The 15,914-nt window shown below is 43.1% G+C and overlaps 1 protein-coding gene across 2 annotated transcripts in view; it reads right to left on the bottom strand.

The window, feature by feature from the left end:
* The window catches only part of prkg1b (protein kinase cGMP-dependent 1b), a 105,856-nt gene that overhangs the window by 62,426 nt on the left and 27,516 nt on the right, over positions 1-15,914 (bottom strand). For both annotated transcript variants that reach the window (XM_048987484.1, XM_048987483.1), the window contains exon 3: positions 9,497-9,610. In XM_048987484.1, coding sequence (XP_048843441.1) covers positions 9,497-9,610 — 114 coding nt within the window. The remainder of the gene's footprint in view (positions 1-9,496; positions 9,611-15,914) is intronic.

Here is a 15,914-nt window from a genome sequence, read left to right as displayed (position 1 = left end):
ATTAGGGGACGAAAAAAGAGTAAGTGATAAAAATCAGAAGACATACCTCTGGTTACATTCCAGGATATTACAGGTACTTACACTGGTTTTAATATTTCATTACTTTACTTGTGAAACAAACGTGAGCTAGCTAACTACCAGCTAGATATCCTGGGTTACCGAAATGTCTGTATTGTACATGAATTGACCAAATTTGTTTTCTGCTGCTCTAGGGCATGGGGGGGGCAGAATCTCGCCAGGGGCACCACAACAAAGAGGGCTGAGCCTTTGTAAATGGGACATTTAATTAATGTGATAATCAATTGACATATTCTTCAAAAGAAGGTCCAGCCTACAGAAGTCCATAGAAATATAGATTTCTATTAAGTGGCAAATTAATCCAACTTCTTCCAGATGTTTTCAATGAGGCACCCACACCAGGGATATGAGAGCAGTAACTCTGAACTGGATTCCATAACATCTCCCATGCCAAATTCTAATGTGTTCACTAAATGTTATTTTCAGTGGTGCAATCAGTCAGTCATTTTCATAAACAACCTTTCTACGTCATGTTTAAAACGTGCCTGGCTGAAAAACAATGTACATTTATATAATGGAAGAACGTCTGCATGTCATTGTTTGCACAGACTGGGGAAATGCAGGGCGAGCAGCGTAAATACATTCCAAAGCACCTAGTAGATAAAAAGCAATAATGCTTATGAAGTGTCGATATGTTAACTGATGAGAAACAATTATCAAGAGAAGGACCCCACCCACAACACAGCTGTGAGTTGGGATGACATATATCGATACTGATAGTGAAGTGAAACAACACTATTTATCACCAATATTTAAATGTATTGCATATATTACTAGCGTTAAGGAGTGATTTTTTTTTTAAATATACAATAGTGTGGGGAACGTTAAGGTTGGTGTTTAGTTGGTGGACAATGAAGCTTGACATAAGTCAGCCATTCCCGGTATAAACAGCAATGACTTTGGTCCTTGCCGTCAATGAGTTTCTAGAAATGACTTTGGTCTTTGCTGTCAATGAGTTTCTAGAAATGACTTTGGTCTTTGCCGTCAATAAGTTTATAAAAATGACTTTGGTCTTTGCCGTCAATGAGGTTCTAGAAGCACCTGATAGCACAATCAGAAGAAGGTTCCGAAGCCCTTTATACCGTCCACATTGGGACACTCTGGAACAGCTGTGGTTCTTCTCAATTAAAGGTCGTCCTTTTTCAAATTGTCCAAGGGGGTACGACGCCTAGAAGGTGCAGAAGCCTGGTGATGTGTAAAAATGGAGCGCATGGCTGAGGTGTAACCCCAGTGTCTGCTAACAACATCACTATTCATCTCTGGTTTGATATAAACCAGTTGCATGTCAGAAGGATAGGTGATAGGTATGTAGTGGAAACCTTCTGCCAGATGTGAGCCTTTTGATGCCTCCTAGGATCCAGCAGTAGAACCTGATGACGATTATGTTTTGGTGTGGGGATGATTAGCTACATCAAGACCTGGATGAGGTGTGACTGAAAGAACCATAAATTCATCGCTGTGCCAAAGAATCCTGCAGGAGAATACCAGCACGTCCACAAGCAAACTCAAGTGCTGCTGGATCAAGACATCAGGAAGCTGGCGTCAAATCCATTCAGAAGCGGGAAAAAAATCTGGGACGGGCCAAGATCCAGATCTGATCCCAATTTTCTTAGGAACAACTCATGTTCTCAAATTCAAGAATATCCATAATCGTAAGCAGTCCTGCAAGGAGGAGCTGGCCAAAATTCCTGCACGGTTCTGTGAAAAACTGATCGATAACAAGACAATGAACATTTGGATGTAATCACCGCTGATTAAAAGTGCCATAACCTGTGAATGAGCGTAAGAGGAAATTAGTTTTCCAAATAGGAAAATCTAATGTTGGCTGAATAGAACATTAATCGCTTGTTGTACAAATGCATAAAGCCAGTATTGTTTGGAAGAGGAAGTATTTTAATGACATGGAAAGTGTTCCCTTTAAATCTTTTCGGTAGTTCTACCATAAAAGGTTAACCCTAGCCATCATTCTCTACCCACGACCATGAAACATTGAAAAGGGCTTTTGCATTATTTTGCTGAAGGCGAGATTGGACAGTCAGCCACATCGGAGCTCCTCTCTCCAAGGTTTGATGGTGCATCGTGGATCACGGGATGTGCCGCTCATTCCACGTCGTCAGGAAGGTGCAAGTAAAGTTTGAGTGATTACGCCCAGCATGAAGACAAAGATGGCTACTAGGGATTTTTCCCACACAAATCATAGTTTCTACTTCCAGTTTGCTTCACCGAAGCACAGCAGCTAGTTCAAATTAATATCATGCTCTGCTTGGACCCAGACATTTAAAGAGAGTCACTTAAAAATATCCAACTTTAAAAGTACATCAAACTGTAAGCTATGTTTTCTGTTGCACTATGAAAACATACCTGTTATCTGATTCAAATTAATTTAACATTCAGCAGGAATTACATGCATAAATATAATTGATGGCACACACGATCCCACCCACAATCGTTTTTTACAGCTAAACGCAGCTCAAATGGGTGACCAGGCAGATGTCTCAATTCAAAAATATTTGTCTAAAATGTGCGTGCTGACCAATGCCTTTCATTTTCACGCTGCCACGGAAACAGCATCCTATTAAAACACCAAATTCTAATTGCGCACTCAAATCCAGCATTATACCGAGAGGATCTGGGTTTTTCGCTTCGCGCGATACCGAGCCAGGCCGCAGGCTGAGACACGGAGGCCGCATTGTTCGACCAGCGTTACAGAGCCTGGCTTGCTGTTGATGTTCCTGCCGTTCTTTGAGGAGGGAGCGCGGCAGGTTTCATGGGATCGCAGCTTTTCCCGGGGCGTTCACGCAGACCGCTCTGGATTTTTTGCCTGCTGTTGTGAGTCACGTTGATAGCAGGGGGAGGATTAGCTAGCCAAGGAGAAGCATGCAAACAGAAAAGCACCACATGGAAGAATTTGTTCTTCATCTAGTGGCACTAAAAGTGACTCTATTACAGTCCTGCCTTAGCTGTTTAATGATTAATATAGCCAGGTCAGATCCTCCACAGCCACATATTATACTGATTCACCTTCGACCTCAGGATTTAATTAGTTTAATAACATAATTACTTGGTTAGTAAATCACCTCACTTGATGTTTTCAACTGTCAATCATGGTGCTAATTAAAGCCTATTCCTTCAAATCAGTTTAACTGGCAAAAATAAAGCGAGTATCGGAATGATTTAACATTGCAAGCGAAACATTCCTTTCCATAGTGCTGTTCACTGCAATCCAGCAAAATGAAATAGCAGGACATGCTAAACTGTATTTCCCAGTTACTTAGATGAATATATTAAGGCAGGAATTTTGTACTAGGCAGTGCTAAAAATGAGATAACACACCTCATCTAATTACTGCTGTTACAGATCTTTCCTATAGAAATTGATGTATGTGTATGAAATTACGGGGTGCTAGTGAGTCTAGGGTCTGTCCCAGTGAATGCAGGACATGAGGGAGACATCCTGGATGAGATGCTAGTCTGCGTGAACATAGGGAGGACAAGCAAGCTCCACACACAGGGATAGGAGGAACAACATCTGCAAACATCTTAGGCAGTCAAAGAGAATGTTATGGTATTTATCTTGGTAGTAAGTGTATATTTTCAGAGAAAAAGCAACACAATTTCACATTAGAATGTAAGAAAATGAATAGTGACACAACAAAACAATAGCAGGATCTAACTAAACGCTGCTTCGGTTCCCAAGCCTTTCCTTCAGCCATTCCAAGCATTTTATAACAAATAAATTGAGCTGGTGGTTAAATTTAACTTAATTAGCTAAATTCAATACATTATTGATTAGCCAAACAAGTTGGGGGTGGTGGTCAGAAAATACATTGGTGTCTTGGATGGTACGTGCAGTTATTGGGGTTGACTTTAGGAGAGGTTTTGAGGTACCACTTTACAATATGTCTACCCTTAAAAAGGGTTTATGAATGGTTTATAATCAGGTTATTAATTAGGTTGTAACACGTTGTAAATCATTAGCAGACAATTGTAAACAAGTCATAACAGATCTCTTTTAATTATTACTTATTAGTCACTACCATCCGTAAGTGGCCAAAAGGAACTTAATTGTAAAGTGGTACCAGTTTTGAAACAGCCAAGCTGATAAACTTTGACAGACATGATATAGTTATAATTTAATAGTTTTACAGCAACATGAAGATCATTTAAACACCGAATGCCTAGAATTTCTGCACAATACTGTATTTATTTGTACTTATCAGTACTGTACTTTTGTTGATACAAAAAGCAATTTGTTTTTAAGTATATTGAGGAAGGTTAATCGGCGTGTTTTAAATCAACTTGTGAAAAGAACTCAGCAGCGGGGGGGGGGGGGGGGGGGGGGTGTCGGACACAGCTGGGGCTGGCAATAGTAAAATAGCAAAATTCTATTTCAGGTAAGTGCAATCATAGATAACACAGCACCATCGCTTTCAGTGTTTTCTGAGTGCGGTATCATCAAATGGGGCTTTCCACTTCACTGATAAGAGTCTGACAGGAGATTCATCTTTATTATCTTGCTCTTCTTTAATAGTGAATTACTTTGTGTCGGAGATACAGCGCTACATACTCCAGGGGTGAGGACGGCAAGATAATGAACATCTATTTACTCTATCGTCTATAAAAATCTACTTATATACCATCATTTTGTAATGTAAATCCTTGCTGACCTCATTATTCAAACTTAATTGAAAAAAAAATGGGTGGAATGTATGTTATGTGCATATAGAACAGTGATACTGTATTCATAACCATGGGGGATGTTCTCCTTTCCCCTCTTTCACCCATGAGACACACGTACACATGAGAGCCAGCCGAAAAGTCACAGCACAGGGACAGCCAATGTCCGGTGCCTCTACAGGGCCCCTAGGGTGCTGCCCAGGGGCCCGACGGTGGTATGACTGTGTCTGCCCAGGGATCCGAACCAGTGACCTTCCCATCACAAATCCTAACCCGTTGAGCCACACACTCAGTCAAGATTTGGTAATACTCTAAATGATGTGAATTTATAACACCTGGACACTTACGATTATGATTGGGCCCCAAAACTCATTTACTGCTGCGAATCCCTGTAAGGTTCCTGGTGAGATCAGGTCGAGAAAGTCAAGTGCATTATGGGTAACTCCTGGTAATGGAGTAAAGGAGTCGGCATGTACTTCCACCAACATCAGCAGACCGCCCTCACTCGTCCACAGACCACGGCACTCTAAAAGCATGGGGAGGAGGCCCACAGGGGTAAATCACAGCTGCCTAGAAGGCATCTCGCAGCTCTTTCAGCCGCATTCGGCCCACCTGCACTGTTTGGCCACATTTCATCATATACACCCATCATGCTCATTATTCGCCCGCAGAAACACCGGCTGTCCTCTTAAACCAAAGATAAATGGTGAGTCATGTCTGTCCCCAGTTGTCTTCCACCTTTAACCGCATATCGAAAGCAGATTATTACTCTCATCAAACACTGCAATCTGACTTTATAAGGTTTCCACAGCAAGGAAACATCCAAACAAGGCCACAGACAATAATCTAATACACACGAGGCCTTTTCACAGATCGTAATGCAGCCGGTTGGACGGAGGTATGTAAAATAGTGAGAGACCACATGCTGCCTTTCTAGGAGCAATGTAAATAGGTGTATGTGAGCATGCAAATTCATCCGTGTGACCCAGCAGTGCCACACCTCAGTCAAAACGTCAGCAAAATGTACCCATTCGTCGAGATTAGGTTCCTGAAATTAAAGACTGTGATCGATAAATCATTTCACACAAAAAAATACAAGGGGCGCCTCAGAGCCTGTGTGGATCCCCCACCCGCGGCGACTGTCTGGTGATGTGAAAAAATGAACTCTGTAACTCCGCCATGGAGTCCGTTCTCAAAGCACGTTACATTCAGACGAGTCCATTATCAAAGGGGCTTGGATTGCATACAGATAAATATTTACATATTCTGTAATATTAGTAAGCTGACAGTACATGGACAGTTCATCCTGAGTCCTTATATGCTGTATTCCAGATGTCGTACTACTTGAATTTATGCAAATTACATTTCAACCTAGCAATCCAATGGTCACACGGTCACATGTTCTACAAGCTTATAACCATATAGTCCCTAGTAGCTGGGCAGCAAATTCTGGTACATTTCAACAACAAAAAAAACCTTTCCTGGAAGCCCGCCTCCCCCATCTATGGTACTGGATCCGATTCTCAATGTCACCCATCCGCTACATCAGGAGCTGGGTTCTTAACCCATAACAGTTGCATTAGTAAAACAGAAGCCCCCTCCTGGATCTGTGCCATGCACAGGACTTGCCCTCCCCCTCTCTCCCGAGGCTCGGTAAAATCAGGCTGGACACGTGTCTATGGCAACAGGCACACGGTAAGCGAGCAGAGTCTGAAGGGAAGGACTAGCACAGTGCAGTGCCCCCCCCCCCCCAAATATGTCTCAAGCCTTAAATTCGCTAGCTGGAATGCCTTTTATGAACACCGACAAGCCAAACAACTGGGACGGACCCAGCGAAGTGGCAGCGGTCTCTGGGGACAAGGTGGCGCCTGCTGGTTGCGGTCAGATGGATCCGGCCCCCAGGACCTTCAGCACCATCATGACCTTCACCTTAGTTCTTTCATGAAGATCCATGCAGGTGCTCTGTGCAGCCTCATTATCATGCTTGAAGCCGGATCTTTCCATTCCATACGTCCATTTCATGGGTATCCAAAGGCAGGCTGGTCTGATGAGAGGACAGCCACTTGGCTTTGGTGTGAGCGTCTTCAATCTTTCTTAAACCACCATATTTAAAAACATGATCACCTAAGTAACTACATACTAAAGGTTGGGAGAAGGCTTCTGTAACAGCTGTCTTGGGGAAGATGGGGGTCCCCTTGAATATTTTGCAGCTCCAACTAGGGACCCCTTGCATTTCATCAGTTCATGATACATTACTGCAGACCCTCTGAGCCACTGCACAGATGCCCAAGGGATCGCAAACCCCAGGCTGAAAAAGCCCAGCTTTGATGGACCTGTCACTTGGAATAAAATGTGCAAAAATAACAGGTGGAGGAACCGTTGGAAACAGCAGAAACAGAACTGAAACTGTCAGGGTGTTGCCTTGTGCGCATGTGTGTGTGCAATTACATTCGTTTTCTCTGACTGTCCAGAAAAACTGATTGCACTAATGCCATTGTGTTTCCATGCATCTATATTAACGAATGTGCGCCTGTAATTTCGTTTGTTTCGTTTATTGCGTTGGGTTTTCTTATAAGAACATATTTCGGTTGCTCCCAAGCGAAACACTGAAGCATTCTGACAGTTCCTGCTGTGTAATCCTGCTGCACAACCAGACCCCAACCAAAATCACTTAATCTGTTATTCAAAACCACAGCAGAACTGATACGCGTATATCCCATATAACGGGGACAACAGCAATTTTCTCTCCACCCCAACCAATTGTATTCGGTTTTAAAGGCAGAGGTTATTAAACTGCCACAAAAGCTCCATTTACCTCACTGCCCTCTCATTTTGCGGTGGCATATGTCCATTGCTTGCTCGCCGCTGAATTGATTTGGCCCAAAAAAGGGCAGTGAGTAACTGCCAGACATCAGGGCTGATATAGACGGAGGCAGCGTCCAACATAGACGGAGGCAGCGTGCGACATAGACGGAGGCAGCGTGCGACATAGACCTTCACCTTAGTTCTTTCATGAAGATCCATGCAGGTGCTCTGTGCAGCCTCATTATCATGACAGGCAGCGTCCGACACAGACGGAGGCAGCGTCCGACACAGACGGAGGCAGCGTGCGACACAGACGGAGGCAGCGTCCGACACAGACGGAGGCAGCGTGCGACACAGAAGGAGGCAGCGTCCGACACAGACGGAGGCAGCGTGCGACACAGAAGGAGGCAATGTGCGACATAGACTGAGGCAGCGTCCGACACAGACGGAGGCAGCGTCCGACACAGACGGAGGCAGCGTCCGACACAGACGGAGGCAGCGTCCGACACAGACGGAGGCAATGTGCGACATAGACTGAGGCAGTGTCCAACATAGACGGAGGCAGAGTGCGACATAGACGAAGGCAATGTGTGACATAGACTGAGGCAGTGTCCAACATAGACAGAGGCAGACTGTGACATAGAAGGAGGCAGCGTCCGACACAGACAGAGGCAGCGTGCGACACAGAAGGAGGCAGTGTGCGACATAGACGGAGGCAGTTTCCTAAGCTTGTACCAAATCCCCCTTCTGGAAATTTCCACACGTAAAACACTTCTGGCCACAGGTGACCTGACAGGTCTGGACATTCTGCCCCATCATCCTCGCTGCTACGGTAAAATAATGGTCATACATTTTATCATATTGGGCGGGGTATGTGGGAGGGCCCCATGGAATTTTTTGGCTAACCGTGTCCCTACAATCGCCTCTAACTAAATCATGGACCTCATGCCTCGCTCTGGGCATTAAACCGAGCATTAACGCACAGACAGATACAACTTGGGGGCACAGTGACACCGGTAGTTAGTAATCATAGCAAGGACTGTTTCTCATCTGTCCAAGAATCAGAAGTGACCTAACAGGACATGTAACTTCAGTCACAAATATGGGTCAAAATCTAACTGACGTTTCTTCTAAGGATGTTTTTCAGTTCTGACATTACTGATAAATCTGGCCTATTACCAAGATAATAGTCTCATTAAAGGCCCTGATTTCTTTCCAAAGTATTTCATATATATAATTGAATATAAGCGAGAGAGACGGAGAGAGTGTGCATGCGCGTGTGCGTGTGAAACGCATGAAAAATATTGCAAAGTACTCTCAGGTTTGAATTATGAAAACAATTGAAGTGGATGGCGCAAATAAAAATGCCTAATCAGATTTCAGAAAGCTGCAGCTGCTGCTCACAGAATTTGCATTTGTTTTTGTCCTGGAAGCAGACAAAAGTTGAAAAATGCGACTGGTTTGGATGGGGGAACCAGCAGCACGGCTCCTTAATGGAGGCATCCGTTTCAATTTGCCTTTTCCATCACATTAACTTTACCTGCGTCTAATGAAATTGCTTTGTCTCCGTGTTTCATTCTAGAAAGTTCTCCTGAGTGCGTCACGTAATACTGAGCTCAAACTTTACAAGTCGCGAGGAAAAAAGCTTTGCCTTCATGTGAGCATTCAGTTGATCCAGTGCAGTTAAGATCTGAAAATACTGACTATTATCGAACACATGACATGTATCTTAGTTATTTCATAGTGATGTCATAGTTACAACTGTAATAATAAAGAGGGGGTGAATCTGTCAAGTCATTTTTACTCAATGCATTTAAGGAAATTATGCTAAATTGCCTACTCACATGCGGATTGTGTCACTGGATTCAGAGAGTGCTTGGTGGAACATTCTATAAGTTCTGGGGCGTGGGGGGTGGGGGGTGGGGGGGAAAGCTTACTCTTGACTGTGGCTGTCCGGGTGCAGTTGTAGAGAATGGCCAGTTCTCCAAACACCTTTCCCGGACCCATGGTGCAAAGCTTCACTCCCTCCTTTGTAACTTCCACCTTCCCATCTAAAAGGAGAAAAAAAAAGTATGTTAATATATTACAGTGCAGAAATACTTATAATAATCCGTACCCAAGGGTTCATGTCTAATATGTAGCATTAGAAGACCCAGCAAGTTTGTCTTCATGCAATATTACTAACACCCTTAACCTTTTCACCTTTTGATTTGCCTCCACCAGGGCAAATTTACCTTTCATTTGCAAGCAAAAATTTGGTTGTGGGCTCCACGTGCTCTATCACAACTTCATCATCACTGTTTTCCCAAACATACGATATCAGAAATAAATTCCTCGCACGCCAGAAAATGACTCTCCTCCCGACAGCCGATTCCAGGCCCGATCATCTGCTTTGAATGACATTTGACTATCTGATTTTCTCGAATGCAAATTGACCAGTGGCCCCCAGTATTCACGGGACATTTCCTGAAAGGATGGAATTCTCTTCCTTTTCTTTCAAACGCCATCAGAAGGGGTTGAAGCTGCCCGCTTCTGCGCAGACCATTACCTAATAAATTCTAGGCATATCGCTCTTAATGGAAAAGAAATTACACACATGAGACACTTAATTCCCACCTGTACTTCGACAAAGCCTGGTGGCTTATCGCTTCCTTAGAAAAAAAAATATATGCCATGGAGATCAGACATATTTTAATAATAGTCTTTTTCAAGTCATCTTATCGGCATGTACTTCATAAGTTTAAAAGAAGCGGTAGGGACCTGAGTAGCAAGTAATCTATAAAATCCTAAATTCAGAAGCCGGGCATTAATCACAGGTCATCGAGGGCTTGCCTGGCATCTATCTGACAGTCTGTGACAACTGAACAGGAGGGTATTGTAGGTTGCTGAGGCGCAGTGAGTTATCGCTGACAGCAGGAGGCCTGTGTGGTACCCTGTAGTCATTTTGACTACAGTGTTAGCAAAGGAGGACAAAAGTGTGTACAAAACGTACTTTCGGGTTAACAGATGCCTCACTCCTGTGAAAACCAAGAGAGGCGGAAAAAAAAAGATGGAGTGCACATCTGTCATGTATAACGCTCTGACACTCAATGGTGAGTCGCTTTGCATACTCTCCATTATTGCTTGGTCTTTGTGATCTTCAGATGTTTGCATCAGCCCTAAAATTACAGCGCTCACACCTTTGGCCCCAATCTTCAGATTCTGCCTACTTCTGGGCCCGAACAGAAAACAGCAACGTGGAACAAGTGATATAGAAATTACAGCCGGCAAGAAGCAATTTCTGCAACTCATTACTGAAGCATGGACGCATCTCTCCGAGAGCAGTTGAACACGCTTATCTGAAAGATCAGCACAGGATAGAGGTTTGAAGGAATCGACAGAGGAAATGAGTCGGCTTTTCATGGTCACTCAATAGCTGCCTTGATAGACATGATGTACACAGACAAATGACGAGATCCATTTAAAGGCAGATCATGGATTACGCTGTGTCATTGCCAGTGGTCCCGGAATATTTATGAACACACAACCCCTTCTAGAAGTAAAATATCTTTCTTTGTTCTCTCCTGAGGAAGGACATGATGTCTTCGAAGTGAAAGAACTTTTAGGAAGCATCAGTTCTATCCGTCGATCCATATTTTGTAATCGTTTGTCCTATTCAGAGTCATCGGGGGTCTGGAGCCTATCCTGGAATGAATTTTTAAATACTGTCTGTGATAGCCATTTCTTTACAGCCTAATTTCAGACATGGCGGACTGTATATCTGAGAAGCCAATGAAGCAGTTTGTTATATTAAATTTTACTGCAAATATTTGCTTACAGCACTGAGCCTGCGTATGTTTTTCTGTGCAGAATGGATTGCACACCGCCCTGAACGGCCGTTAATCTGAATGAAAATTTTGTACATTTACCAGAGGAAGCCCTTAAGGAAAACCAGTCAACAGGGTCAGTTTACCTGTCCTGGAAGGTAGCCCAGAGTAGATTTATGTTTCCTTGCTGTTGTGATTAGTAGGTTTTAAAGATCTGCTTTTCTGCAGGTTGTCAGGGTCTGACAGAAAGGAAGTGTATAATCACGCAGAAGAAGACTACACAGGCCTGGAAGTGTGAACTTGACCAAACATAAAGACTACAACAAGACTCATTCACGTGAAGGAAAGCAGCCTGCTTGGGAGGAGAATGATTAAGTGCTTAACAGTTTAAAAAACGCAGGCTAGGCTTGGCAGGAAGATACCAAATACGGACACGGATTGTACAGCAAGACTTTCCTCGGATCATCTTATTAAGCCGATGCATATTTATAGTACAGGAAAAGAAACATCCTTTTGTTTGTCTCTTACGCCTTTTTCCATCACTGAAATGGCGACACTGCATACCACCAGCAGACCGGAAACTTCTAGAAGTGCAGCAGAGATTTTTTTTATATCATGGGAGCACAAACCACACGTAGGCCTTTTAAACATGACTAACATTCCTTATTATTTATATAAATATATAATATAGTGTTGCACTATACAGATTACAAGCTTGAGTAATCTAAGAATGCATAGCAGATTTTACAGAATGAAACGAAGCATACTTTTACGAAAGTATTTTTTTGTAAGCACAAGATAAATCACAATAAATAATGTTTTTCTAAAAATGCTGCATGATATATAGTCAATGGTCTCTGTGGCAATGATATTGTTTATATGCGGAGAACTGATGAAGCAAGTCTTTCCCTACACTCTGTAGATCTTTGTAGCTCCAACTGGGTTTTCTCTGAATTTTTTAACAAGACGAATGTCAGCCAGAGCTGTCAACCTCATACCTGTGTGTCAAGGATCAAATTTTTTCCTTGGAGCAGCAGTAGGGGAAACTGACAACTACAATTCTTTTCTTTCCTCGTGGCGAGATTCTGCTACTAGTGTTTACACTCTACTAAACCAGTACATCCAGAGTGAAAGGATCTCGCATAATTACCACGTTTTTTTCCCCAAGGGAGGCTATATATTTTTTTAATTTTTAAAATGCCTCACTAATTAAATTCCAAAAGTAAGCAACACATAATTATAAAAAGCAGAGTCATGCCATAAACTGGAAAATTCTGAAGAACGTTTGCTTATCGAAAGGAAGAATTTAAATGAGGCATTTTTATGCTTTTACAAGACATTCAACTGCCAGGATAAATTGGAAGTACTGCGCCATGAGGATGAAATGCTGGAAAAAAGCTCGTCAGAAGGTGGAAATTAAATAACGTATTCCAAATTAGGAGAACATTAACGTAAACAGCAAGGGCGTGGTTTGTTACCAACACTGAAGGGATCAAACCGGCCCCAAACACCCCCCCCCACACACACCACCGTACTCCCTCAACATTGGTAAGGACGTGTCCCTACTGTCCATGCACAAATCTATACCATTGCTTCACAGCATAATAACTATTAACAATGAATTTGTGTATGTTTCTGCTCTACGATTACTCCTCCATACTTAAAACCAAGTAAAACGTCATAGAACAGCTAAAGTCTAAATATACATGGTACATACCAGAAAATTGTGAGCCGGTCAACATGTAAGATTCGCTCATAAAAGCAAGTAATGTGGCTTGGATGGTGGAGGGGGGTCTTCGCTTATACCTGCTAGTCCCATGTGACCAGGAGTCCCCAGCTCTCCTATGTGCCAGGACCCCAGGTGCTTCCGGAACGACTCGCAGGTGTCCATCACTCAGCACGGTCGTGCCCCCGCCTTCCCCTCAGCTGCCTGAGCCCCTGCTTTCATCCCCCACACTCCTCTCCTTACGGGCGCCAGGTTTCACCGTTTCCTCCCGCCCGAGTTATTTTCCAGCCTCATCTCTCCTCTGTTAGTCCACCAGGTAAGCAATTTAAATAACAGAATACCTGCGTTACAAGCAAGTGAACGAGACCAGGCAAGAAAGGCCTGTCAGTGAAACCAGGGGCAGCATCCATCTGAAACGAATGGTAAGTCTTTTTCCCTGTGTCTTATATTCAGCAGCCTGGAACAGTCATTCAAGCAAACAGCTCATTATGAGATATGATACAGTTCTTTCCCATCCGAGCTGACATGTAAATGCGAGCTATTCTGCATCTGATACAGGAATCATTAGAGGTGACATCACTGGGATCGGTGCAGCACAACTCTTTGAACTTTTTGTGCCATCTTCATCTGATATCACTAAAGATGACCTCACCGCATCTATGATAGAAAGCTCCTTGATCCTTTCTGTTATCTTCATCTAATATCACTAGACATGACATCACTGCAATCAGTGGAGCAGAGCTCTTTGAACGTTTTTGTCATCTTCATCTGATATCACTGAAGATGGTATTACTGCAATCCTTAATAGAGAGCTCCTTGATCCTTTTCGCCATCTTCATCTGATATCACTAAAGATGACATCGCTGGAATCTGTAAAGGAGAGCTCCTTGATCCTTTTTGCCATCTTCATCTGATATCACTAAAGATGACATCGCTGGAATCTGTAAAGGAGAGCTCCTTGATCCTTTTTGCCATCTTCATCTGATATCACTAAAGATGACATCGCTGGAATCTGTAAAGGAGAGCTCCTTGATCCTTTCTGCCATCACAATCTAATATCACGACCTCAAATCATATCTGTCATACAAATGGTTCTCACTTCCCAGTCTCATGACTTACTAGCTTGGCAAAGTATCTGTATATATTATATATATATATATAAATTACCGTGAGATTGTGCAGATTCAAAATATGAAAGAGATTGAGGATGTGTGTGTCTGACCCCAATATTTGGCTAAATCACTACAGCAGGCTCCCACATGCCACTTACAGACGCATTGCCAATGTACTGTTCATAGAGCAGCAGCAGATTTTGCATTCAAGCGAAATCCATCCCTGTATGCTGATATTTACTCACACTAGTCCAAAACATCACTGCATGTCTAACTTCACATTCAATACATTTTACCTTTTAAATTCATATATTATGGTGCTTGGGTAGTTAGATAAATAAGGACAAGCATCAAACATTGTATTAAAATTACCTCTATTCAAAGGTTTTCATTCATTTTGTCCTTTTATTTCTGACTTCCCCCCCTTTTTGTAAAACACTCACAGGCAATACAGTCAAGCTTTATAAATGACTGGTAATGTGGGTAAAGCATAAAAATGACTCAAACTAAGCAGGAAAAATGTGAAAAACATTATTATAGTATTCTCAACATTATCATAATATTACAATACATTACTATAAAAGGCTACATCATCCATCCATCCATCCATCCATTTTTCAAACTGCTTATCCTACTGGGTCGCGGGGGGGTCCGGTGCCTATGCTGGAAGCAATGGGTATGAGGCAGGGAATAACCCAGGATGGGGGGCCAGCCCATCGCAGGGCACACTCACACACCATTCACTCTCACATGCACACCTACGGGCAATTTAGCAACTCTAATTAGCCTCAGCATGTTTTTGGACTGTGGGGGGAAACCGGAGTACCCGGAGAAAACCCCACGATGACATGGGGAGAACATGCAAACTCCACACACATGTAACCCAGGTGGAGACTCGAACCTGGGTCCCAGAGGTGTGAGGCAACAGTGCTAACCACTGCAGCACCATGCCACCCCCTTGCTACACCATCTGCAGAATACATCTTGCATAACTCCAGAGCAATACAACCCTTATAAACATGCAAAAGGTGCACACAGTAAATCCTTTAATCCCAGCAGGTATTAGAAATCCAAAGTAAATTTCCAGCTGTATTTCTTCTTGACAAGAATTTCGCCCAGAAATGTCTTATTGCAAAGTTGCCAAATATCATCTATACTGCTAGATAGTCTAACGTCATTTGAAATGCTAAAAATTGGTACATTTATTCAGGCTACCTTCAACCTCAGACCCCTACAGGCACATTCGACAGAGCGACAGGTGAGTCATTGTCCAAGACAGAACATTTAAAAACAGCTTATGCTAAGCATGAACCTGCATTCAGCATTTTTTTTCAGCCTGGTGGGTGTGCAGTATGTAGTCTGAGAGGTGTGCAGACAGTCGTGTTCTTCATGAGAACGGCATCCCCCATATCCTAAACAGCATGGCCGCCCAACCCCTCGACAGTGACTGACTGGACAATCATGGCCTCTTTCCAGGTCAATCGCAAGACGATTAAGGGCTAATGCTTTATTTCATTAGTGGCCAAATGGCCATTTGTGATTGGCTAATTGTAAGATTAAGGGGGGCCACCTCCCAGTCAGCAAAATATACAGAGGGCCCCCCCGCCCCCCAAATCACCATTGTGATTCAGTAGCTCGTCCATGTATTTTCTTTGTAAAAGTGGCTCTCACTGTAAAAAAAGGCTGGGCGCCCCTTGGGCAAGCCTGCTAC

This window comes from Brienomyrus brachyistius, chromosome 20, assembly GCF_023856365.1.
Source record: "Brienomyrus brachyistius isolate T26 chromosome 20, BBRACH_0.4, whole genome shotgun sequence".
Lineage (NCBI taxonomy): Eukaryota > Metazoa > Chordata > Actinopteri > Osteoglossiformes > Mormyridae > Brienomyrus > Brienomyrus brachyistius.
This window is presented reverse-complemented; position numbering and strand designations above follow the sequence as displayed.